Source organism: Sebastes umbrosus, chromosome 14, assembly GCF_015220745.1.
Source record: "Sebastes umbrosus isolate fSebUmb1 chromosome 14, fSebUmb1.pri, whole genome shotgun sequence".
NCBI lineage: Eukaryota > Metazoa > Chordata > Actinopteri > Perciformes > Sebastidae > Sebastes > Sebastes umbrosus.
Genome location: NC_051282.1, coordinates 12,732,303 through 12,757,320, shown reverse-complemented (window position 1 = coordinate 12,757,320; position 25,018 = coordinate 12,732,303). Strand labels below are relative to the sequence as shown.

At 41.4% G+C, this 25,018-nt stretch overlaps 1 protein-coding gene across 1 annotated transcript in view; it reads left to right on the top strand.

Annotated features, from left to right (window-relative positions):
- Positions 1-673: 673 nt before the first annotated feature.
- LOC119502212 (microtubule-associated serine/threonine-protein kinase 1-like) overlaps positions 674-25,018 on the top strand; it is a 56,293-nt gene continuing 31,948 nt past the window's right edge. Inside the window, 2 exon segments of the mRNA XM_037793038.1 lie at positions 674-1,702; positions 12,176-12,207. Of these exon segments, the coding sequence (XP_037648966.1) occupies positions 1,664-1,702; positions 12,176-12,207 (71 nt within the window). The 5' untranslated portion in view covers positions 674-1,663.

Sequence of the window (25,018 nt, the reverse complement as noted above, 5' to 3'; positions counted from 1 at the left end):
CATTTTGTGTATTTCTTGTTGTTTAACTTCTGTTGTATTTTTAAAATTATGTTAGTTTAGATTTTTCTCCCTTTTTTGTTATTGTTTTTTTTCTCTCCTGGGGTTGGGGGGAGGTCTTTTGTATAAGCCTGTGGCTTCTTGACCTCTCCTGACACATTTCTTGTTTTTTTTTTTTTCATTGACTGGATTGTGTGCAGTTTTATATATGTGCAAATAATAAAAAAATAAATAAATAAATAATAAAAAATAAAAATAATAATAATAATAATAATAATAATAATAATAATAAAAAAGACATGCAAATCTCAGTTTTTACAGTGTAGGACCTTTAACTAATAATTTAAAAACAACTAGTAACTATTTATTTGCCATCAGGGTTGATTTTTTGATGATGATGATTATACCTCAATTATGACTAGGTATACACCATGAACTTTACTACTGTAGTACTTATTACTTTTAATTCTAACTAACTAATTAAATTATTTTAAAAAATATTTTTACGTTATTTTTTAAGACCATTCTTCCTTTTTTGTTATTGTTTTTTTCTCCTGGGGTTGGGGGGAGGGCCTTTGTATAAGCCTGTGGCTTCTTGACCTCTCCTGACACATTTCTTGTTTGTTTTTTTCATTGACTGGATTTTGTGCAGTTTTATATATGTGCAAATAGACAAATAAATGAAATAAAATGTGTTTAAAAAGCCCACAACTGAGCCCCCTGTAGTGTATCTGCTGCTTCATTCTTTCATCACTCCTCTGTGCGCTCAGGAGGAGGAGGAGGAGCGAGAGGGAATCCCAGGAAGGGGTTACAAATATCGCGTTGCTGCTGTCGCCCCGTCCAGTCCAGCAACCAGAAGCTTCAGAGGAAGTGAAGGTTGAGGAGCAACGGATGAATGAATGAATGAAACGGAGACAAGAGTCCAAACTTTACGCGTTTTTTGAAGAGGGGACGAGAGAGGGTATATAGGGACGAGCTCTCCTCACTCAACCCCGGTGATGTTTACTGGACCGGACAGACAGGGCGGATCAGCGGCAATGTCAGCCCGACCGAGGTGCTCCTGCTCCGGGATGAAATGAAGCGCGTCTCGGAGCGGCGCTGCTCCACTCCGGAGCAGTAGTGCGTGAAATCATCGCTTTGGTTCGTTTTATCAGAGCTTTTGAACACGTTGTCCTTTTTGTTGTGTGTGACCAAATGTGGGAAGAAGAGACGAGATTGTCGTGGAGCAACAGAAGAACTTGGGTTCAGCTATACGTGGTGTGTTTTTGCAGTGATTGTTCCTTCAGGCCTGTGATTGTCCGGCTGCTGGACACCATCATCAGACTGGCAACATGTCAAGGATGACCGCAGAGACAGCAGCATGACTGGACACCCTGAGACACAGCAGGACACGGGTCAGACGTGAGGCTGCTGAGAGAAAACACTGTGTTTTTCCAGAGAGATATCTCTTAATGGGACTGCTTGGCATTTGTGTGTTTTCCTGGGCTTCTTCTTCGACGTGACACAGCTATAGTGTGCACCAGGACGCTATACTGCTGCTGCTGCTGCTGTGCAGTCCGGGTGTGAACTGCTGCTGCAGCCCTGCAGGGTCAAAACGCAGAATTAGTGGAGGTCAAGAGATTGTTTTAGTGAGGGGAAATCCCCACCAGGAGCTGCTCATTACGCCATGGATGACTCGGGGATAATCCGGCGCCGGAGGCTGCAGGTGAGGCTGGTTCATCATCATCATCATCATCATCATCCTGTGATGTGTGTCTTACTCTATTAAGACATTTCCCATTGTCTCCAACCCACACAGCCAGACACCATCTCATTACACCAAGAGCCTCATTTATGCATTCCATATGTGATCTTCAGTTTTATGGCTTCAACATTACAATAGGAATCCTTATGGTGCCAAGTGGATCCTATCAACATTGGTAGCCTATATCATGGCAATATTTCAGAGACACTTAAGCTGATTTTATAGTATGGCCTACATCAGGGCAGTTAATTAGAATTTATACTGTCACAAAAATGAATGGAACCAGCCTTCTAAGAATAGCAAATTACCCTTTTCATTTTTCATCTGTTCCTTAAAGGGAGATTTGCAAAGTATTCTCTTATCAACATGGGAGTGGGCTGCTTTATGCAAATGCATGTATATATGTATTATTGGAAATCAATTAACAACACAAAACAATGACAGATATTGTCCAGAAACCCTCACAGGTACTACATTTGGCATACAAAATATGTTATATTATATATGTTTCAAATGTTAATTTGTTTCTTCAATACAGCATTTAGTAAATTATTTTCCCATTTAGAGTAAAATACCAATACCAAAATGCCGAACTCAAGGCTTCAAAACGGCAGTCCAATCACAACCCCATAACCCCAATCACATATCTCCAATATGCCCAGCCATAACCTAACCTAAGCCATAACCCTAACCGCTAGCCTACAGATTGCGCTACTCAATTCTACCTGGAGGGAAACACTATTAGAGGGGAGAGCGAACTTTGACACAACACCTGGACCAAGGCCTATGGAAAGGAGGCTAGGTCACGGGGGAACATGGGTCTTGGAGTATGGGGTATAACACATGCGCAGTGTAACTGAAGCTGCGGTCGTGCGTTGCGGGTACTACATTTGGCATAAAAAATATGCTCAAATCATAACATGGCAAACTGCAACCCAACAGGCAACAACAGCTGTCAGTGTGTCAGTGTGCTGACTTGACTATGACTTGCCCCAAACTGCATGTGATTATCATAAAGTGGTCATGTCTGTAAAGGGGAGACTCGTGGGTACCCATAGAACCCATTTTCATTCACATATCTGGAGGTCAGAGGTCAAGGGACCCCTTTGAAAATGGCCATGCCAGTTTTTCCTCGCCAAAATTTAGCATAAGTTTGTAGTGTTATTTAGTCTCCTTTGCAACAAGCTATTATGACATGGTTGATAGCTATGGATTCCTTAGGTCTTCTAGTTTCATATATCTCCACTCTAGCTTTAAAACAGAGCCCGCTACAACCTAAGTATCGCAAGTTGCTATATGATATATGATATGATGAAATATGATAATTTATCGCCTTTCAATGAAGGTTCAAGGTTCTTTGTCTGTCATTTGTCAATTCCAGCAAAGCAGTCATTGGCAATGGAAATCTTTGGTCTCGGGTTCCTTCAACAATGCTCATAAAATCTGTATATATAAAAGGGGAAATTACACAGGTAAATGTAAAAACAAAATGACAATCAAAGGCTTAAAATAGTGCGGTTAAAATAAATATAAACATAAGTAAATACAAAATAGTAATGTAAATGTTATTTTGTAATTTAGTTGAAGACAGTCAACAGTCGTATTGTGATGAAATCATATATTGGGATATCGTGATGCATAATTATGCCGTCTAAATTGATAATAACAAGCACATACTAACTCAAATTTCTCTGAAAAAATTTGATTAAATACGACAAATACGCAGTACTTTTATTTTTAAAGTATTTAATTCACACAAAAGTATACAAAAATATATAGTCTTTACAATGTGATTATTTCATACAGACTATTTACCACTTTAAATCAGGATAGAAGAGTTTGGCCATATCACCCAGCCCTACTTAATGATTAATTGATTATTAAAATAGTTGCCCATTAATTTCTGTAGATTGATTAATTAAGCCAGTTGTTTCATCTCTAACTGCAGTATTACTGTAGGAGAATAATCATGGTCAAGATGCTTTAAGCAAAGACACAAACAAAAAGGTATTCTTACTGTATGTTTCCTAATGGAGTCATGCAGTGTGTCCCAGGTGGTGTGTGTGCGATTGCAACAAAGTGACCTCATATTTGTTACACATACATAGATATCATATATGATATTCAGACTGTGATTTTCTCCTATCATCACTATAAAGCTCTCTTTAGGATCATTCTTATTTAGCTTTTACAGTCTCTTTTACCAAATGCTGGTAATGAATCGTCACTCGTGCATACTGATTTGACGTGTGCAAATGACTGCGTTCATCCATTATGAAGCAGCCTGCTTAACCACGGGTCATACACACACACACACACACACACACACACACACACACACACACACACACCCCATCTTTGTGTGATCCAGTCAAGTGAACTGAGCGGAGATGAGCAGCCTGCAGGCCGGGCGGAGAGCAGCCTCCCGCGGGCACGTGTGCATGCAAGTGTACGTGCATTTATTTTAATTTAATATGGTGGTTTTATTGCTAAAAAATTACGGATTGTCGGCTGAGTTGCAGCTCTGAGCTGCTCCGAGGTAGATTGACCCCTATTACTGTGAACAGAGAGAGAGAGGGAAGAGGGAAGAGGGTATAAAGGAATCAAGGGAGGATTAGTAGTGAGGTGTGCTGATGGTTTCATGTCTCATCATCCCCACCGCTCAGCTCACTGCTCTGCTGCTGTGATGTATGACAGGAGCTGCAAGGGAATTAATCATCATAGAGTCCGACTCACAAAGTCGCTGGCATTTTATAGATATAGGCTGGCCAGCTCAATGATGTGTCTGTGTGTGTGCGCGTGTGAGAGAGAGACTTAAGGGATGTAGCATTCATCTTATCTGCATGGAGTTTTATACCCATGTCATTATACTGTATATGTATAATATATATTATATATGTGTGTGTGTGTGTCTATAGAATTGTGTGTTGACGTGTGATTGGCTCTGCGTGTCCTATTCAACTGCCACGTCACTCCCCTGGGTCTCATCATCCCAACCGTCACTCTCTCTCTCTCTGACACACACACAATCATTCCCTCAGCACCATATGGTGACACACCCCGCTCCCCCGCAGTCAGGGTCAGGGATCACACCCATGATGCATTGCTTCAACATGACTAGCAACATTTTTTTGTGCCTGATGCGCTCTGTGACGCTGCACTTGGCTTGCTGGCACACATATTTAGGACATTACTAGTATGTGTCTACATACAAAGCAAATATGTAGAAATAAAAATTTTATTACATTTGCGTGAAATTGCTGCAAAAAAAATGTATCGTCCATATGAAAAGATAAACACTTTTTATGTAAGGAAATATAATTATAATGCAACTATTGTGCAACCGTTTCCTTTTTAAAAAGAAGATAAAACAGATTTTGGACATATTTGTAGAAGCAATGCTAACACTATAAGCTTCAGGCCTCTGGATGTGCTATTGCCTCTAGCATGTCATATTCCTGTATATAGCCCATGAATGTTGACACAATTAGTCTTTTACAACAAACCCACATTGTGTTAGCTATTAACTGTTAGCTGTCTGCCCCTTTACAACATTCTTCAACAACAACATTCATTGCTGAGTCATTGGCATCGCAGAGTGGGCCTAGCTAGCATTAGCTGTGTCTGTTTTTTGGGTCCAGTTGTGGTGAAGGCTAATGACCAGAAACCCACCGAAATCTGCAGTTCTGGGCCCTCAAAACTACACGTTATCCCATGATTTGAAACAAACCACGGAGCAACGTGCGGAGCAACGCGCGGAGCAACGCGCGGAGCAATGTTAAAAACGCAAAATTAAAGATGGCCTAACCGACAGCTAACGACGCCGCCCTCCAGCTGGTTGACTGTCTGTGTGGCCGTTGATACTGAAGTGATATTATGAAATATTTTAAGTGCCCGCTCAAAAAGATTTTGGACATCAACATTCGGAACCAAATTTTCACACCCCCTGGAGAAAGCTAATGTAGGGGGTGCTATTACTACCAAAAAAAAAAAAATCTTCCTTTTTGTAAGTACAGTTTCGACCAAATATGATCAAATAAATACACAAGTCAAAACACACAAAAATACAGATATTTTTCTTCACCAGTCATTGTTATCACAGGTATCACATTCACTTATTAGAAATAAGATAAATGGCTGCACGAAACTAAAGAGCACCAGACTATCTAGTATGCATGACAGACACCCATCAGCCGCTCGGCCTTTTCCATCTGTCAAACCCAAATCAGTTAGTCAGTCTGTGCTGTAGATGATGACTGGTCACGTCACTGTCTCTTGGCAGCAGGACAATCGTTGATTGATCCCCATTCTGAGTCTCCGGGCCAACTCCCCACCATTTTTCTTTTGCAGTGCGTCCACAAAATGATTGGACAGGCCGACAGAGCAGCAATATGCTTTATAGGCATGCAGCTCAGCTATGCCATTTCATTATTGCTGGGGCCCTTTTTTTTATCCTTTAGTGCGGGCAAGATGACTTGAAGGACACAACAGCAAAGGAGCTTTTTATAGGTTTGTCATATGGCAGGGAAACGTGTACTAGGAGGCAGCACTCACTGGACTTTAAGTCTCCGTTATGGTTAACTGAAGTCTGCATTGACATGTTTAGCCTCTGGCCTTTTGAATGTCGGACTGAATAGATGGGTAGATGGATGGAGGGATGGCTGATTGACTCCCTGGTCAGTGCACAAGCTGGCTTCACCTCGCAGAATGGCTGGAAAATAGCATCCCAGATAAATTACATTATCATCATTTTTAATGGTTAAACCATAGAAATAGAATAGGAGTAGAAGGGACATTGAACTGTTTTCTGTGGTCATTTGACTATAACAAAAGAAAATGTTGTTAGTTGTTCAGCTCATTTTCTGTAACCAGTGTAGCATTAAAGCATGGCGGAATTAGCAAGCTAGCTGACTAGCTAGCTGTTTTCTAGTTAGCTTGCTATCTAACTAATTCCACCATTTTTTAATGCTACACTGATTACAGAAAATGAGCCGAAAAAAACTGTCACTCATCAGGCGATAGCAATGTTTCCTACGCTGCGACAAGAGTGTATGGATTAAGCATTAAGTTTTTTTAATTTAACTCATTTACTCTGGCTAGCTATGCTTCGTAACGTTACTACTCTACTGCTCGTTCGAGCTTCGTTGGGTCATTACTGCAGCCTCACCTCAGTGAGTCCCCGACTTGGCATAAGTCGGTTTAGTATATACTGATAGACGATTAAACCTCTGTCAGGCAATTAAATAGGCATTATAGGTTGCTATAAGCCCCATAGAAGTGGGTCAGTAGGGGCCTACTACACCCACTAGTAGGTTTTATCATTGATTCACATGGTAAATCACAGAAAGAAGAACACAACAGCGACCTCTAGCTACCGTAGTAATTATGACAGGAGCAGAAACGGAATTCATCCCGTGTGAAACCAACAATGTGTAGTCTTTGTGTTCGTAGTTATTTTAACCTAAAACACAATGTTTTTCCCTAAACTTAAGGTCCTTTTTGCCAAAACCTCAAAAAGTTGTAGTTTTGCTGCCTAAACCTAAAGAAGCCTTTTTATTTGTGTTCAAAACGTGACGTTCATTCAGTTTTACATGTTAGAACGTATTGCTTTTAAGTTTAAGTTTAAGTTTTACAACCTAGTAGACGTAGCGGGCCCCCTAATGACCCACATCTATGGTGCTTATAGCGACAAATAAAGCCTATTTAATAACCTGATAACAGTCGGCAATATGGTACATACAAAAATGTCCGCCGTCTAACCATCCTCTTACATTGATTTGAGTGGGAATGTCCGTTCTACTCCTATTCTATTTCTGTGGGTGAAACTAACATCTGTTTACTGGTTCAATAAAACAAAAGAGAAATGTTTTCATTCAAATTATGTAGATACGATTTATGGAAATAACATGAATTTCAACATCCTTTTCATCTCTGTACTTTCTTGCCTGAGGTTGAGTGTATTACTAAATGATGCAGGGAGAGTGACTCAACATGAGGCAACCATAAAAACACACACACATACTGTATATATACACATACATTTAATGAGTGCTACAGTTGAACCGTTAACAAGGTTATTTGCCGTAAAAGTGAACATGCTTTGACAGAAATAGGCCATCTGCAGGTTAGATACTAAAATCATTAATCTGTCTTTAAACACAAATTAATCTTAAGGCAAAATGCTAATACATAAACCACATTACAAGACAGCGGCACAGTCGCCCTCCGGCATTTGAACATTTGCAGTCCCCCTCTCTTTTACTCAACCACGTAAACACACATACACTCCTGTCATAGCCTGGGACTAAAAGGGGATCAGACAATAATTTAGAAGCTCAAACCTCGGCTCGCTCCCCCAGAGGACGAAGCCAAACCTGGATTAAAAAAAGAGCAGCCGTCACTGTCAGAGTGGGGAGCAAATATAGTGTGGAATTGTGTTTCTAATCTGTGATTGGTAAGCATGTCATGTTTGTGACAGAGCCTCCCATCTGTTGTCAGTCACCCTTCGCCACCGCCAGACTTCATTAATAATGGGACTCAGAGAGCTGTAAACGTGGCTCAGACGATTTTTAAAAAATCTTTTTACACGCTGTGACGTGGGGGATGCAGCCCTGCAATGAGCAATGAGCATGGCATTCTGACACACTAATTACACCACAGGAGAATTACTGTAAATCACAGAGAATTCAGGCTGTCATAGGAGCTGAATATGGAGCGAGGATATTATCCCCCTAATGATATATTGTCTGCTTGTTCTTTACTTTGCGGGAAACGCTGAGACTGTGAGTCATAAAGGCAGATTTAGAAGCAGACCGGTATGCTATGGTCTCCTGGCACAATGACCGCAGACAAAGTCTAGATTAAAATGGAAAAAATTAGTTTTCACCTTTTTCCAAATTAAAGTGGAGTTGAGGATTATGGGGGTAGATTCAGGCGGATACTATGTGACACTGATTACTGAGCATTATAATGAAGTGAGGGTGACAGAGGAGTACTTTAATGGAATTTTTACTGGGTTAATAAAGGCCATGTCACCTGAGGATTTAATAATTGAGCCGCCGTAGCACAGGGATAATTTCCCGTTTAGACACTCAGCTAGCATTTTCTTGTTTACTGTGTGCAACCTTGAAGCCGGGTAAGACGCGATGTGGATGAGGGAAGACGGAAGCGTCATATTCATGGCGCCTATTTATTATTTCAGGCACCAGTGGACGGCTGCACTTTTTTTTAATGTGCCAACTGCTTCTTCTTATTGTCTAGACATGCCTGAACATTAGAGGGCCCCGCAGAGGGACATCAGACAGACAGCGAGCAGATGTTCACAAGTCTGGATTCAGATACTAAGGCGTTATAGCAGGCTGGTCTGTTCCAACAATAGGTTTAAGGCATTTTCTTTTTTGTACTTGTTCTAAATTGATATTCAGACAGACAGTATGAGAAAAATAATGTGTTTTTTGAGCATTAAAGCATGTAAACATGTTCTAGTAGAAACCCAAAATACAAGTATGAACCTGAAAATGAGCATGATATGTGCCCTTTAAATTAGACTTTCAGAGCCAAGGATTTATTAATATACAGAGTTTGATCCAGGCAGTGTAGAACAGGTTTTGAAATAGCAATTAAACCTTCATCGTGGTAGATTTTATTTACATAAATTATAACTGATTGGTTGCAAGATTATTGCAGAAAATATTATATATATATATATATATATATATATATTTAAAATTATAAACTTTCTTTTTGTTGTCTGGTCAAAATCTGTGGTGCATTGGGGACTTTGGACTGATGAGCTCACTATTTCTAAAACCCTGGCTGACATTGCCCCCATGTACAGTTTATTATGGAATGCACGCATTTTATTTTGTGTGACATGATGAGGATTTAAGTGGTTATGTCGCTGGCACTGACTGTCAGGTCTAGTCAGGTCTTGTTTGTCTAGTTAACCCTCCTCATCGGTGGGAAGCCTTCCTTGATGCCTCTCGCTCTTGTAAGTCATCCTCTCCCCGGCTCTGAAGGCTCAGGGTCAATTAGCCTGATCAATGAAGGACAAAGCGAAGAGGGATCAATAGGTAGAATATTCAGTTGTCCTTGTAAAGGAGGGATTTGTCTCTGTTAACACGCAAACCCTCGGGACACGCAGTGGAATAGCTGTGTGGAGAAGGCAAGATGATTATTTTCTATTCTTCTCATCGGGAGAGTGTTTTCCACTCTGTTTGCTATATTGTGGCGCCTCACTACTCCTCTGCTTTCTCCTCTGGAGGTAATTGCTATCCGTGACACAGACTTAACCTTACGGATGGTGACTGACAACATGAAAAACACTCCGCTGTGTTGGAGGTTTGTCCTTGTAATACAGAGCTTTCAGGCAGCCACACTATATAACACATATTTTTGTGCTTCAGTGGAGAAACAGCAGGTCCCCACACATACATGCTCACTCTGCACACACAATCTTTATCTGAAGGTTAACTATAATAAATGCATTGACTGTGGTTAGAAGGCAGTCGATGCGATGCTAACAGCGCCTTAACAACATTACCCTGCGTGTGACAGGAGAAGGTGTGAGGCGGCTAATGCATTAATTGCATCTGCTGCTATATGCTGTGTGATTTTTCACATCTGAGATGCTCAAATTTACCGTCTTTATGACACACACACACGAGGAGCTGAAGAGTACTCAGGGCTCAAGGGTATAAGGCTGTGGGCATGATCCGCCTCCCCCTCCTCTTTCTCACCCTCCACCCTTGTTTACACCCTCTGCCCCCTCCATCCCTCCCTCTCTATCTCAGCATGCAGGGTTTTGTAAAGAGCCAGGCTGTGCTGGCATGAGATCTGGCTCTGCTGCTCACACTGTTTTCATTCAGTGCAGTGAATGTCTGCTGCTGCTGCTCAATGTACTCGGTCCATCTGGACTCAGGAGATGGGAAGAGAGCTGGAGAGAGGGAGAGAGATGGGGAGGGGGGGATGCCCTGGCTCAAATCAGTGGCAGAAATGACTGGTTTGAAAACAAAAATAGATGCAAAATAGAAGAAGAAGAAAGGCACTTTGTTGATCCCCGAGGGGAAATTCAATTTTTTCACTCTGTTATATTTTACACATTACATAGTACACACAGGCCTGAAATACACACACACATGCACAAACAGGACCTATATACAGTACATGCATTAATGGAGAGATGTCAGAGCGAGGGGGCTGTCCCTGACAGGGGTTTGGGTGGCTTGCTCAAGGGCACCTCGGCAGTGCCCAAGAGGCAAACTGGCATCTCTCCAGCTACCAGTTCACACTCAGTACTCGGGACTTGAACCGGCCACCCTCGGGTTACCAAGCCAAGTATATTTTTTATGCTGAATGGTAAACGGACTTGCATTTATATAGCGCTTTTCTAGTCTTCCGACCACTCAAAGCGCTTTACACTACATGTCAGCATTCACCCATTCACACACACATTCACACACTGATGGCAGAGGCTACTAAGGTGCCAACTTTGCCCATCAGGATCTAATCTAAATACTCATTCACACACCGTTGGCTATGCCTTCGGGAGCAATTTGGGGTTAAGTGTCTTGCTCAAGGACACATCGTGACCCAGTACCTGTGAGGGTTTCTGGACAATATTTGTTGTTAATTGATTTCCAATAATAAATATACACATACATTTGCATAAAGCAACTCCCATGTTGATACGAGTATTAAATTCTTGACAAATCTCCCATTTTGAACAGATAAAAAAATGTGCTATTAATTTGCGATGAATCATGATTAACTATGGGCAATCATGTGATTAATCGCGATTAAATATTTGAATTGATTGACAGCCCTAGTTATGACAAACAGTTCACTAATTATTTTACAAAAGGGACGTGAAGGACGTATTATATTGATAAATTACAGCAGCATCGTTTTCACCACCCTCCCCCGTGCTGTACGTTAGCTCGTCCAGATGCTTTCCACATTATTTACACATGTTCATACGGCTTAAGAGGGGCGGCACACAATCGCTGGTGCTGTGCCGTATTATTATGAATCTCCCAGAGAACCTGATATGAAGAGGGTAGAAAGGAATACCAGCAGCTTGTGGCAAGTGCCGGTATGCAAGAAAAAGTCAAGGTACGCCAAAGAGTAAAATGTAGAAGTACATTGTACCGGTGAATGCCAGCCCACTTTTTCTCTCTACCTGAATATTCATAGCTTTCTTAGTTTTTTTTGTCAAATACCAACATCCTATTTCAGTAAATCATCAAATTTAAGAAGGAAGATGCTTTCAAAAGACTTATGACTTGTGACTTTAAAGGGAATTTCACAAACGAAGGCCAGTTTACGAGTCATGGAGTGTAGACTACGTGGCATTTTTTTCATGTGAAAGTGTATATGGATTTTTTTTTCTGTACCTGATCTCTCTTTTTTTCTCTTTCTCCGGTTTTCTTCCAGAAGGATTTGCCACTGCCTCGCAAGAACAGCAGGTGAGTGTTACCCTCGTTCAACCCTCCCTCCCTCTGTTTTTTCCCTCCTCCCTGGGGAGAGACTTGGGTCCCTCCTAGACGAAAAACAATCACACCCAGAGAAGCAAATCATGCTCAGCAGCTTCTCTGAGGATGCTCCAGTGGTGCTTGTGTTTGAGTGAGGAGGAGGTCGGCTGGAGGGATGCTGCGAGTCTGTCAGAGTCTGATTAAAGCCAGCCGGGAGCTCTGGAGGCTGTCCATGGTGCTGAAAGCCATTCTGCCTCTTCCAGTCGCTCAGTTACTCGCTCTTTATCTCCCCTCTTCTCTTCCTATTGCTCGGTTATTAATCTGTTTCTGTTCCGCTCTCATTTCACCCCTCTGCTTTTCAGCTCTGCTCTACCTAACCCTGTTTTCTAAATCCCTTCTCTTGCTCTTCTTTCTATCTCCCTCTTACACACTTAGAGTGTGTCTGGTTGTCAGTTTATCAGTATATTGGCAAGCCGCTTTAGCCGACCCACGGCAGGCAACAGCAGTATAGAAAATAAGCTACAAAGCCAGACACATAGTGATTGAAATTCAGGAAAGAAAAAAAGACAAAAACACACACAATGCAGTAAAACAGTAAATCACACACACATGCAGTCAAACATGCAGCACAGTTGTCTACAGCAAAACTGAATAAGTAGCAAAGAACTGAGGATACATTTAAAAAGCAATGAAGTAATGTTCACCTGATACAGAGAGACATTTCAGAGGGAAGTACTGTGCTACATTTATTTGACAGCTGTAGTTTCTTGTTACTTTTCAGATTGAGTTTTTAATAAAAACACATTAATGTTCCATTTTTATAGATTGAACTTCCAAACAGTACAAATAGTAGTTCGTAGTAGCTTCACCTTCATCTGCTACATTGTACAATGCTGTCATCCATCAGTAATGATAATCCAATAATCCAATATATGATAATATAACACAGGCGCTATTCTGCTGCATAATGAGTACTTTTGATACTTCAAGTAAATTTGCTGTTGATACTTTCGTACTTTTACATGAAGCTTTTCTGATCAAAATTTAAAATTTACTATAGATGACATGACTTTGTGAAAAGGCTAGCTCGTAGAGAATTATCACCTGACTCTGCAGCTCCCTTCAGGATTCTAGTGTCTTTCAGCTCATTGTTTTGCTTTTTCAGCCCTGAAGCTTATTGTTGTGGTTGAGTCTCACCGCTCTCATCACAGCTGCCTGGTCTCCAGTCGCCACAAGCAGCTACTTTCAGTGAATAAGCTCTAAAACTGCAGACTGACAAAAGTTAGCGATTAGCTGGGGAACATAGCGGAGCATTTAGTAGCTAAAGAGTCAAATACCAGTCAGATCCAGAAACACCACTCCAATTGAATGCTAATGGTGCTCTTCATCCACTAGATGTGTAAATATCTGTTTGCAGTTTGTCTTAACAACGTTATAAGTAGGGCTGTCAAAGTTAACATGATAACGCGCAAATTAGTTTCAACGGCACTAAATTCTTTAACACATTAACGCCACTTACGATTTTTAGGTTGTAGTGGGCTCAGTTTTAACGTTAGATTGAAGATACTAACATCATAGGAAACTAGAAAAACCTAAGGAATCCACTGGTGCCAACTATGTCATACTAGCTTGTCACAATGGAGGCTAAATAACGCTCCAAACTTGCGCTTGGCGAGGAAAAACTGGCATGGCCATTTTCAAAGGGGTCCCTTGACCTCTGACCTCAAGATATGTGAATGTAAATGGGTTCTATGGGTACCCACGAGTCTCCCCTTTACAGACATGCCCACTTTATGATAATCACATGCAGTTTGGAGCAAGTCATAGTCAAGTCAGCACACTGACACACTGACAGCTGTTGTTGCCTGTTGGGCTTGAATTTGCCATGTTATGATTTGAGCATATTTTTATGCTAAATGCAGTACCTGTGAGGGTTTCTGGACAATATTTCTCATTTTGTGTTGTTAACTGATTTCTAATAATAAATATACATACATTTACATAAAGCAGCATATTTGTCCACTCCCATGTTGATAAGACCATTAAATACTTGACAAATCTCCCTTTAACATACATTTTGAGCAGATACAAAAATGTGTTATTAATTTGTGATTAATCATGATTAATTATGGACAATCATGCGATTAAATATTTGAATCGATTGTCAGCCCTAGTTATAAGGTGATGCATCACAGGTTGTTTCCCCAAGTGGCCAAAAAATAAATGAATGCACCATTTTTTTGTAGGTGTTCATTGGTGAACTTTAGAGGTGTTTGTGTCTGTTTGTTTGGACAGAGCCAGGCTAGCTATTTCCCCTTATTTCAAGTACTTATGCTAAGCTAAGCTAACCAGCTGATGGCTGTAGCTTCATATTTAGCGTATAGACATGAGAGTGGTATCGATCTTTTCATCTGACTTGTGGCAAGAAAGTGAATAAGCATTATTTCCTGTGCATGATGTATCGATAATCCTGAAGAGAGTATTAAATATGAGCAATATCCAGCACACATAAGTTAACAAGGCTCTTAAGGTGGTTCATTATAATCTCTTTGCTTCACTCAGTAAGAGTAAATCTGTGTGTGTCTGGGTATGTTTGTGTGTGTGTGTTAATGGTCACAGCCCACTACCTCTGTCTCCACCCCATTCCCATTCCTCCCAATCCATCTTCTCTCCACTGCCCCCTCGTCCCAAGTCATCATGGGTAATCACACATGAAATGAAGACGGAGACCAACTCTTGTTTGTGTCCTCCTATCCATCTCACTGTTGTCCTTCACTCTCCACCAACGCTTCTTATTTCTACCATCATGGCCCTCTTTCTCTCTCTCTCTCTCTCTCTCTCTCTCTCTCTCTCTCTCTCTCTCTCTCACGAGACAGCTTCCACTTGGACCCTGCCCGTCTCTTGCCTCCCTCTGTGGGACACTATCAGCCCGCCCATCCATTATAGATGAGCTCAGCAGAGTTAGCTTCACATTCAATCTGCCTGCTGCATCCATTCATGGGTAAACGCAGCCATTCGGAGTGTGCGTGGCATACGCCGTCATCAGTTGTGTATTTTATTTATTGTTTGACTCCATTCAACATCTATTTTACAGTTACGTAACACAGCCCGCATGACCTTGTCCCTGAGTCGTGTCTTCATGTCTCTCTGCTGAGATAACCACTCTCTGCTTTCATTCATTCATGGCGTCCATAGCCTGCAGTAAAACTAAGCTTTTAACTCCCCATCAGGTTCTTTCAGTGCATAGACATCAAGAGCACAGAAAACCACCGCAAAATTACACTCTGCACCACCTTAGCCTTTTGAAAACGACCCACAATCCCCTGCCGGCTTTTGTTGTTCCTCTCTGTAAGACAGACCCACCCTATCTCCCTCCATCCCTCCCTCCCTCCCTCTCTCTCTCTCTCTCTCTCTCCTCCTCTCCTTTGGTTCTTGCCCACACTTGCCCAGACACCAGCGCACATCTAAAGCTTGCTGTAGCCAGAGTATGCGTTTCATTGTGATGACATTATCCCAGAGACCTGCTGCTTTCTGACTGCACTCCTTCACCACTCAGCTGTTGCTGCTGCTGCTCCTGTTGCTCAGAGCTACGCCTAGATACGCAGCATGTTCCGACGCACTAAAAGGTACAGCAAGACACAGAGTAGTGATGATTTGGTTTCTTTGATGTGAGGTGTGGCAGCGCTGGCTTTCTTTCTGTTTATTCGTCCCCCTCTCCATCTCTCTCTAATTCCTTCCCTCAGTCCTCTCTCTCTCTGTGAGTGTACAGTGCCTGCAGTATACATTACAAAGAGGCTCGTACTGACAGTGTGACACACTACTAGTGTGTAAGGTCACTGTGTGCTTGGTTTCAGATGTCTGTTCTGTTCTGCTGAATGTGCATGCTGAAAGTCTTTGTGATTTTGAGTATACTACAGAATAGGGGTGGGAAAAAAAATGGATTTCTGTATCGTGATTATTTTTTTTTACGATTTTGAAATAGACTTTTTAATGCCAGAATCGATATATTTGCTTCATTTGAGTCTATGCGGAGGTAGAAGGAAGTTAACGCTTTTATTGTCATTGTATATCTGTAAAGGGGAGACTCGTGGGTACCCATAGAACCCATTTTCATTCGCACATCTTGAGGTTAGAGGTCAAGGGACCCCTTTGAAAATGGCCATGCCAGTTTTTCCTCGCCAAAAATTTAGCGCAAGTTTGGAGCGTTGTTTAGCCTCCATCGTGACAAACTAGTATGACAGTACCAATGGATTCCTTAGGTTTTCTAGTTTCATATGATGTTAGTATCTTCACTCCAGCGTTAAAACTGAGCCCGCTACAACCTAAAAATCGTAAGTTGCGTTAATGCGTTAAAGAAATTAGTGGCGTTAACTTGGACAACCTGAGTTAGCACAATGTGTTAAGATGTAACACGATGGACACGGTAAACATAATACCTGCTAAACATCAGCATTGTGAGTTTCTACACATGTTAGCATGCTGATGTTAGCGTTTAACTAGTACGGCCTGACAGAGCTGCTGGCATGACTATAGACTGTTATGCGTTATTTATGATTGCTGCATCTGCGAGGATCGCAAGTGTCCGCTCAGCCAAAGTGATGTCACACCATCAGACACGGCCCTTCGCGGGGTTCCATGCGGCACGTTTTCACCTCTACGTAAAAATGAAATAGAAATAAACAGAGCATGAGGGTTAGTCAGGAGATTGATATTTATTTGCCACTCTATCTTTGCCCCTGGTTATGGTTTTGTTGACCCTGACGTGAATGTAACATTCAATTATTGAAAAGGCGAGTCATCATAGTGACATTTCCAGCAGACCTGCAGGTAGACTGATTCACCGTCTGACGTGGTCAATCAATGATTGAATGAGTCAAATATGAGTCAGACAGAAATACAAGTTTTAGATGGATTTCTCTGACGTCTGATTCACTGATGGGGAATGATGTTTTTCTGTAGTTGGATGATCCAGTGGGTTATTTGGGGGAATTTTTTACCCAGCTGAAGTTTTCTTGTGCAAGACCTCAAATCCCTACCAGCTATGGGGGACGGAACCTGCCAAAATCATAAATAAATAAATAAATAAATGACTTGATAAATAAAAAAAATGGAGCCATTAATTAATTGATAAAATGTGACACAAATTGATACTTCTGTTTAATTTTCCCTTTTATTTATTTATGTATTTATTTGTCTTAAATTTTTGATTTAATTAATTAATTTTTGCATTCATGTTTTTATTTTAAATATTTTTAAATGTATGTTTTTATTTATTAATGTTTGCATTCATGTTTTTATTTTAAATATTTTTAAATGTATGTTTTTATTTATGTATTTATGCATTTATTTATTTATGCACAATTTTCAATTTACATTTAATTTTTATTTATTTATGTATTCTTTTCTTTACACATTTATTTTTAAATGTCTGCCTCATTATACAAATGAGGGGGCTGTCACCCTAAGACAATTAAAAGAGAAATATCAATTTGTGTCACATTTTATCAATTAATTTTATCAAGCTTATTCTAGAAGCTCCTGTCCTCCAAAACCAGCTACAGTTGCAACCGCATTTTGATTTTACCGTGAAGCACAGAGAGAATTTACCTGCAAGGATCAAGAAAATATCACATTATCACATTTCTAAAATAAATACTTTGAGCACTATTTTCCTATGTGCTTATAATTGATGTTTTTAATCACAGTAATGTCAACAGCCTGAAAATTAGAGCTGACATTCAAGCACCGGGGGTTTACGCTTCGGCAGCGGCAGTAGTGGATGTCGTGCTGAGTCTCTGAGTGACTTCATCCTCCCCCGCTGATCAGGGATTAAACGGGCTTCTATTACAGCAGAGACTCTTGCTATGGCACACCTGAGCCCAGACACACAGGCAGACAGATGGAAATAACGTAGGAAGTCTCACCCATATTTAATGCCCCTACACAGTAGAGCTCAAACCCGAGAGGAATCGTTTTGAAAATCCTGCAAATGTGTATCAAATGTAGGATGGGTTCAGTGTATGGAGAGAGAGCTAAACGCCTAAAACGACTACTGTGTAATATGTCAAGTTTAAGTAGTTGCTGAAAAGTTTACAACCAAAGTCACAGCTGGGAAAGAGAGCAAGTGAATGCGTGATTAAGATAATGAACGCGATGGAGTGAGAGGGAGCTTGTGCAAGACGTGAAAGGAGGAGAGGCTGAGATGGAGCGCAGGGCCCTGGGGTGATATCTGTGTCTGCTCTTCCATTAGGGACCAGCTCACTAAGGTTACGTGAGCATGCGAGACACGCACACAAGCTTTGACCGCCTCACTCTCACTTTTTCTTTCGTTGGTCTTTCTCTCTCTCACTTTTTGTTTTTTTTCTCTTCTCCTTTCTTTCATTCTTTCTTTCTGTATTTTTCCAGGCATAACCGTTCCTTTAATCATGACACGTTTTTTTCCTGATTTATGTGTGTGCATGTGTACTTTGTGTGTATTCACTAATTGACCCTTAACAAAGAATTATCCCCGCCGAACAGCGATTGTCAAATCATAGCTCTGCAGCCATAACTAGGCACGGCAGGTCTGTCAAGCTTTGGATTTCTCTCCACATGCTGAATTCAGGGTGCATGCGGCTGGAGTAAGAGTGATACTCAGCATTTAAAGAGATTTGGAGGGTGGTGTCTCATTTTTTTTGCCTTTTCCAAAACCAAAAACACAAGAACAGAGGTGTAAGGAACTGATAAAACAGTGTGTTTGTCTGCTCTAAGAGGCAAATGTCAACATGTTCGACTAACTAGCCATCAATAAGGGTGTAAGAAAATATAGGTGTCTGAAAGGACCTTCAGTGAGTGAGAGAAGGAGAGAGAAATGGAGAGTACTAAGAGAAAGAAATACTCAAGCATGAACAAAAATAAATAAAAACTGATGAATATTAGTTTATGCCAGAGATTCACACGCCAAGTTCACACCAGAGGGATGAATTATGCAGTTTTCTTTCCTGGGTGTTAAAGGTAAAATCAAAAGTTTAACATAAAAATGCTGTTGCAGTGTATTTATTATTTTGCAGAAAACAAAATCTCTGAAACTCAAACCTGCTTTGGTTTTAAAATCCCTTTTATTGAGGTCTCAATGATGATGTCATGATGTCATGTATGTAGCCATCAAGTGCACATTTACTGTAACACCCCTTTTACAAGATTTTAAAAGAGCCAGCTGGGAAAAGACAGCCAGAGTCAGCATCCTCAATCAAACTCAGTGAGCTAACATTGATTAGCCAGCTACCTACAGCCTACAGGTATCATCGGAAACTGCATTACGTGTCGGGTGACAATGGAAAGCTTGACTTGTGTAGCAACAGTAACTAAGGGAGCTTAGCGAACTATCAATTGGTTGGATGCTAAAGGAAAGTGGGGAGTGACTTATACATGTAATGATTGCAGAGAAGAAATATTGTGTGTTTCCCTCAGGTGCTTTGGCTCAGGTGCACGGTGCTGTGGGGTAGTCAACAACTCACACACATATACAGTACACCCTCTCAAACACACCAACCACACGTCTTCTGCTCATAAACACTCTTCCTCTGTAACTAAATAAGCAATTACACTTCAGTTAACCAATTACGTGCAAACCAAAGGAGGTCAGCGTGAGGCCAGGACACCTGAGTCAGACTGGAGAGTGTCTCCTTTCCCCTGGAGGAGCCTTGGGTTCAATACACACACACACTTATACAGTAGGTGCTACATCTCCCATTAACTTTCAGTAAAGGGCCCTGTCTTTCCTCTCCTCTTAGAGTAATGGGACTCTTATTCTGTTTGATCCTCCTTCTCTACCACTATCTCCCTCTGCGGGCTTCTCTTACAGGAAAACACTTTAGAGGACAGAGGCTTCTCAACAGCACTAAATTTACCCCGTGCTTGATAGATATTGCTACTGTCAGCTGCTGTGTAGCTCCCCAGACCGAGACAGAAGATTTGAGCCTATTACGAGAAAAAAAACAACAAGAAAATAGGAGCTTTCCTCCCGACTGAAGCGCTTTCAGGGATGTTTGGGAACCCAAGGAGCTGAGGAAGAGGTGAAAGGGTCAGCGTGTGTTGCGTTTTAGGCCGGGCGATGATTTTGACATTTAACACAATGTTCGGCGCAGTCGGGTGGAGATGTGACGGAGCGGAGCGAGGACAGTTTTGCGCCTCGGGCGTTCACCGTGACCACTTTGGCTTCCGTCCTGGCTTTTTACTGCTGCCCATGTGACCCGGTGGACAATATTGTTAGATTTACTCACTTTAAAGAGCGTTAGACGGGCTAATAGGAATCAATACATACTGTCTATATGCTGTACATACACCACTCTGATATCATACCCTAGCGCTATAGAGCTGAAACGATCATTTGATTAATTGCTTAATCGATTAATTAAAAGTACGAGTGCTAAATCTGTCTCTGTTATCATTGTAAACTGCACCATGTGCCGTGACATATGGCATATTATAGACAGTTCATCTGTTACTGCTTAGTTCCCACTATGAAACTCACATATATATTATCATGGGAACATCTCCCAGATGTTGTAATATCTGCACATCGGTTTGCTCTGTATGTGTGTACAGTGCACATGTTCTACCTACAGAACAAGTGCAAGCACATATGTTGTTCTTTCCCTTTCAGTGCACTCATACATACAGTATGTTCTTTTGTCAGAACTGTCATTTGGTTCACATGCTTGTATGTCATGTTGGTTTTTCCAAATTTGTTTTTACTTGATGGTTATTGTTTTTGTGGTGAGATCAGGTTTCACTTCCTTCTGAGTGATTATTTCCCTCCTCTGCTGCTACTTTCACTTATATAGTCCCAGTGAAACAGAAGTTCTTGTGTCTTTAGCTTCTGTAATGTGATGTTTCCCCAGTGAAACAGGATATAAGAGCAAGTGCTGACCCCTCTGTCTTGGTCAACAAAGATTTCTTTATTTGATTAGTCATTTTTTTATGATTTGTCATGCTGAATGACGTACAGTATTTCCAAGAAACCTATGAGCACATCTCTGGTAAATACAAGATTTAAAGTGGTGCTTTTGTGGTATTCTTTGTGGAGAAACTCAGTTTTACAGATCTGAAATCAATTAGTTGATTTAATCGATTAGTCGACAATGGTATGAGTGTGGTCGAGAACATCCCTAATTTTTAGCGGTGTACAGTTACAAGAGGGATTTAAATATTTTGCATTTGATTGGCTAAAAGTTGCAGATTAATTGATGAATGTCATGATATTATCGTTTGAAATTGGTTGGTACTAGCTTACGTAAGTTGTTTTACAGTTTAAAAATACGAATAACTTCATTTTTTGCATATATTGTTAAATAGGTGCACTATAGAGTGCTCCAGGGATGACTTGTTTTTTTTGTAGGCCAAACAGGAAGTTAGCATCGCCCTGGTTCCCCCGACAAAGTGGTGTGTTTATGATACTTACACGTTTTTTTCAGCAAGATAATCGCCACAAATGAACTCCACTTTTATGATTTTTGAAGTGTGAATGCAATCGGCAGAAGTAAAAAGCTAACGTGAGGCTATAAACAAAACTACACAACGGTCTCATGAGAGCGAGTAAACACAACGAGGCTGTAAAAGCAGACGAGTCAACTGATGACATTTAGTTGTCTCATTTAGCCACTTGTTAACAACCGACACCTAAAGGCTTCAAAATTCACGAGTGGGATATTTACTGACATATTTCATGTTGTAGAACAAAACCTTACAATATATTAAGCTTGTGTTAACCACAGACCTTATTTCAGGCATCTAACTAAAAACCCATTAAAAAAAAACATTGACTTCCAAATGAGGGAACCGAAAGTGCTGAAATGCCAACTCATTTCCGGGTTTTATGACTTGCATTTTTCATTTCATCCGGACATTAAAATAGCTCCTAGATCAATAGGTTCAGTCATTTTGGGGAAGGATACTCCTGATTGTTAGTTTGGTTATTGAATGTCACTCTGCCATCGGCACAGGGAGTTCTTTTACTCCACCTGCCAGGTGATTTGTTTGACTTTTCACACCGTGTCACCATTACAAAATCGTTTATTGCGTGTCCTCCCTCTCCTCTCTGTCGCTCCTTTTCTCTCCCCCCCTCCACCCTCGAACAGTGAACTTGAGTAACTTCTATGACGAGCAGTATTCCTCTTCCTCCTCCTCTCCCTCGCTGTGGTCCACGGCCGGCGTTATCCGAAGCCTCCCTGACGCACGCTGCATAGCAACAAGCCATCACGTGACCGCATCTCCTCTCCTCTCCTCTCCCATACCCTCCAGGGTCATAGACGCCAAGTCGCCAACTAGAATTTCCTCTAGTTTTTGTTCCTGGAATAAAGTGCTCCAGTCTTTTCACGCTGTCATAAAACTTTACTGCAGATATGTATGCAGGAAAAGAAAAAATGGGCGTCAAGGAACATAAAATAAAAAGCGCTGTTTGTTTGTTTCTGCATCCTTTTCTTCCCTGAAGAGTCCCTTTCATCTTTTCCACCAAACATATCACTGATTTATTCACCGCTATTATTTCTCCCATCCCATTCATCCGCTGCTCTCCTCATGCTGTGGAGGTAAACACACCAGTCTTCCCCGACTCCTCATCAGCACTTCTGTCCTCCCTCTCTGCTCTCTTTCTTCTCTTTGAAGTGCTCACTGTCTCTCTCTTATTCCCCTTTTCCCTCCCCTACGCCTCAGATCTACTTTCTATTTGACATCGCGGCTACATTCGCATGGTTTCATATGAATGGGCGGTTTGGTTTGATCAATATTAATGGTGCCCCTGCTGTTAAGCAGAGGGAGGAGTATGAACATGCAGAGGATGAAGGCTCCTGTTTGTCTGGCTTTGTTAGAGTTGTGCTTTTCCCCCCCTTGTGTCATCTGCTCACAGTGAACAATATTCCCCCGTGTGCTCTATTTATGCCCTCCGTGGTGTTTGTGCAGTGCGAATATACATATGTGTGTGCGTTTAATGGTGGAAAAAACTGGGTCATGTTTACCTTGAGCCTGTGTGGGTGATGAGCACCGCTGAGGGCGCCTCTCAACCTGCATCTCTAATCCCTGTTTTTCCTCATTTTTATTTCCTCTTGAATTCGCAGTCACCCCCTAAACATTTACTTTCCCTCATCTCGCTTTCATGTCATGATTGCGCCAGCTAACACCCCTATATCTCTCTGCACATCTCCTCCCTCGCCCTCCACACCTCCATCCTTCCCTGCCCTCGGCAACAGCACGTACGATCCAGATTTACCGAGTGCAGTGGAGTGCATCTCTCCCTCCCCTCCCGCCTCCTCTACTGATCTTGAATGACCATCGAGTAAGAAACATGCCCCAAGCGGGCATCGCTCTAAAATTTGGGCTCTGCATCAGCAGCAGCAGCACACTCGCTGGGTGTGTAAAGTAAACTCACGGCAGTTTAGCGTCTGCGTGTTTATACATAGCAGCCAATACTGACAGCGTTACAGGGGAAATTCAAGGCCAAGCACTCTGTGTTTGTGTGTTTACAGCCAGCCTCCATTGATTTCCTGCAGCACTGAGAATCCATTAACCAAGAATAGTCCTGCTGCTCGGTTTGACTTGGTTTAAGCCTGTCTCTGTCTTTCTGAAGCTATGTCGAACCTTACACACTGAGACATAATGCTCTCATTGAGGTGACTGGTATCACTGGGATCAGCTGGGAGTGTGTTACAGTGAGATTATTGCAGCCTCAGACAAAAAGGATTAAGATTAAAGAACAACGTCAGGATATAATTGATCCAGTTTAGAAAGTGTGACATGGTACAACAGCAGTTATTGGACCTGCATGTTGAATCAAACCTATTGGCTAGTGTGATCAATATCCACGAGGCTAGTTATTGAGCTGATCGATTAGGACAGCCTGTGTGCGGTTAACGTAATGAAAACAGATAGATGAGATGGTGCTGGCTCTGCTTTGTGAATTTATTATAATATTTTAGGTAGCAATATGAAGTGAACCTCCTTTATTGGATAGCAGTGATATTAGCAGATGGGCAGGAGGACGGCTAGAAAAGCCGCTCCAACAGCCAATCAGCTGTCAACATTTTATCAGTTTTCACCATATTTGTTTGCTCAGTGCAGGATAAAGCTTGACTGATGTTGCACATCAGTGTAAATATTACTTTGTGATCTGGCACCTTGCATCACTTGACGGCAGAGGGAATTCAACCCGCTGAAGTTAGAGGCCGTGTTAAAAGTACACACAAAATGGCCAAGAGAGCTTTTCAGATTTTAGTCGATAGCTTTTTAATTTTTTTCAGACACTTCAGACCAACTTAATTTTCACATGGACCTCTAGCCACTGCAGGCACAACCTCCTTTTTTTTTTAAAAAACTGTGAAATATGAATCAATGATTTATTATGACCTGCTTTTACGCCTCCGTGCCGAGGCATTATGCTTTCAGGTTGTCTGTCCGTCCATCTGTATGTTCGGTACATTCTTGTGAACGCCTGGTGGGAATTTCTCTAAATTTGGCACAAACGTCCACTTGGACTAAAGGATGAATGATTACATTTTGGTGGTCAATGGTCAACGGTCAAGGTCACTGTGACCTCACGTTAGTGAGTAGTAGTTCTCGTTAATGTGATATCTCAGAAACGCCTCAAGTGAATTTCTTTATACTGGGCACAAATGTCCACTATACTATACACGACCTCCAGTTTTAAAGGAACAATCATGCAATATGGCCCAATGCAAATTTGACTTGCAAATTTTCCCTCTGTTAAAACCTTCCAATATTCATTGCCACTCGGACCATTAACCGTTACACAGCTTTTATTAAAACTCAGTTT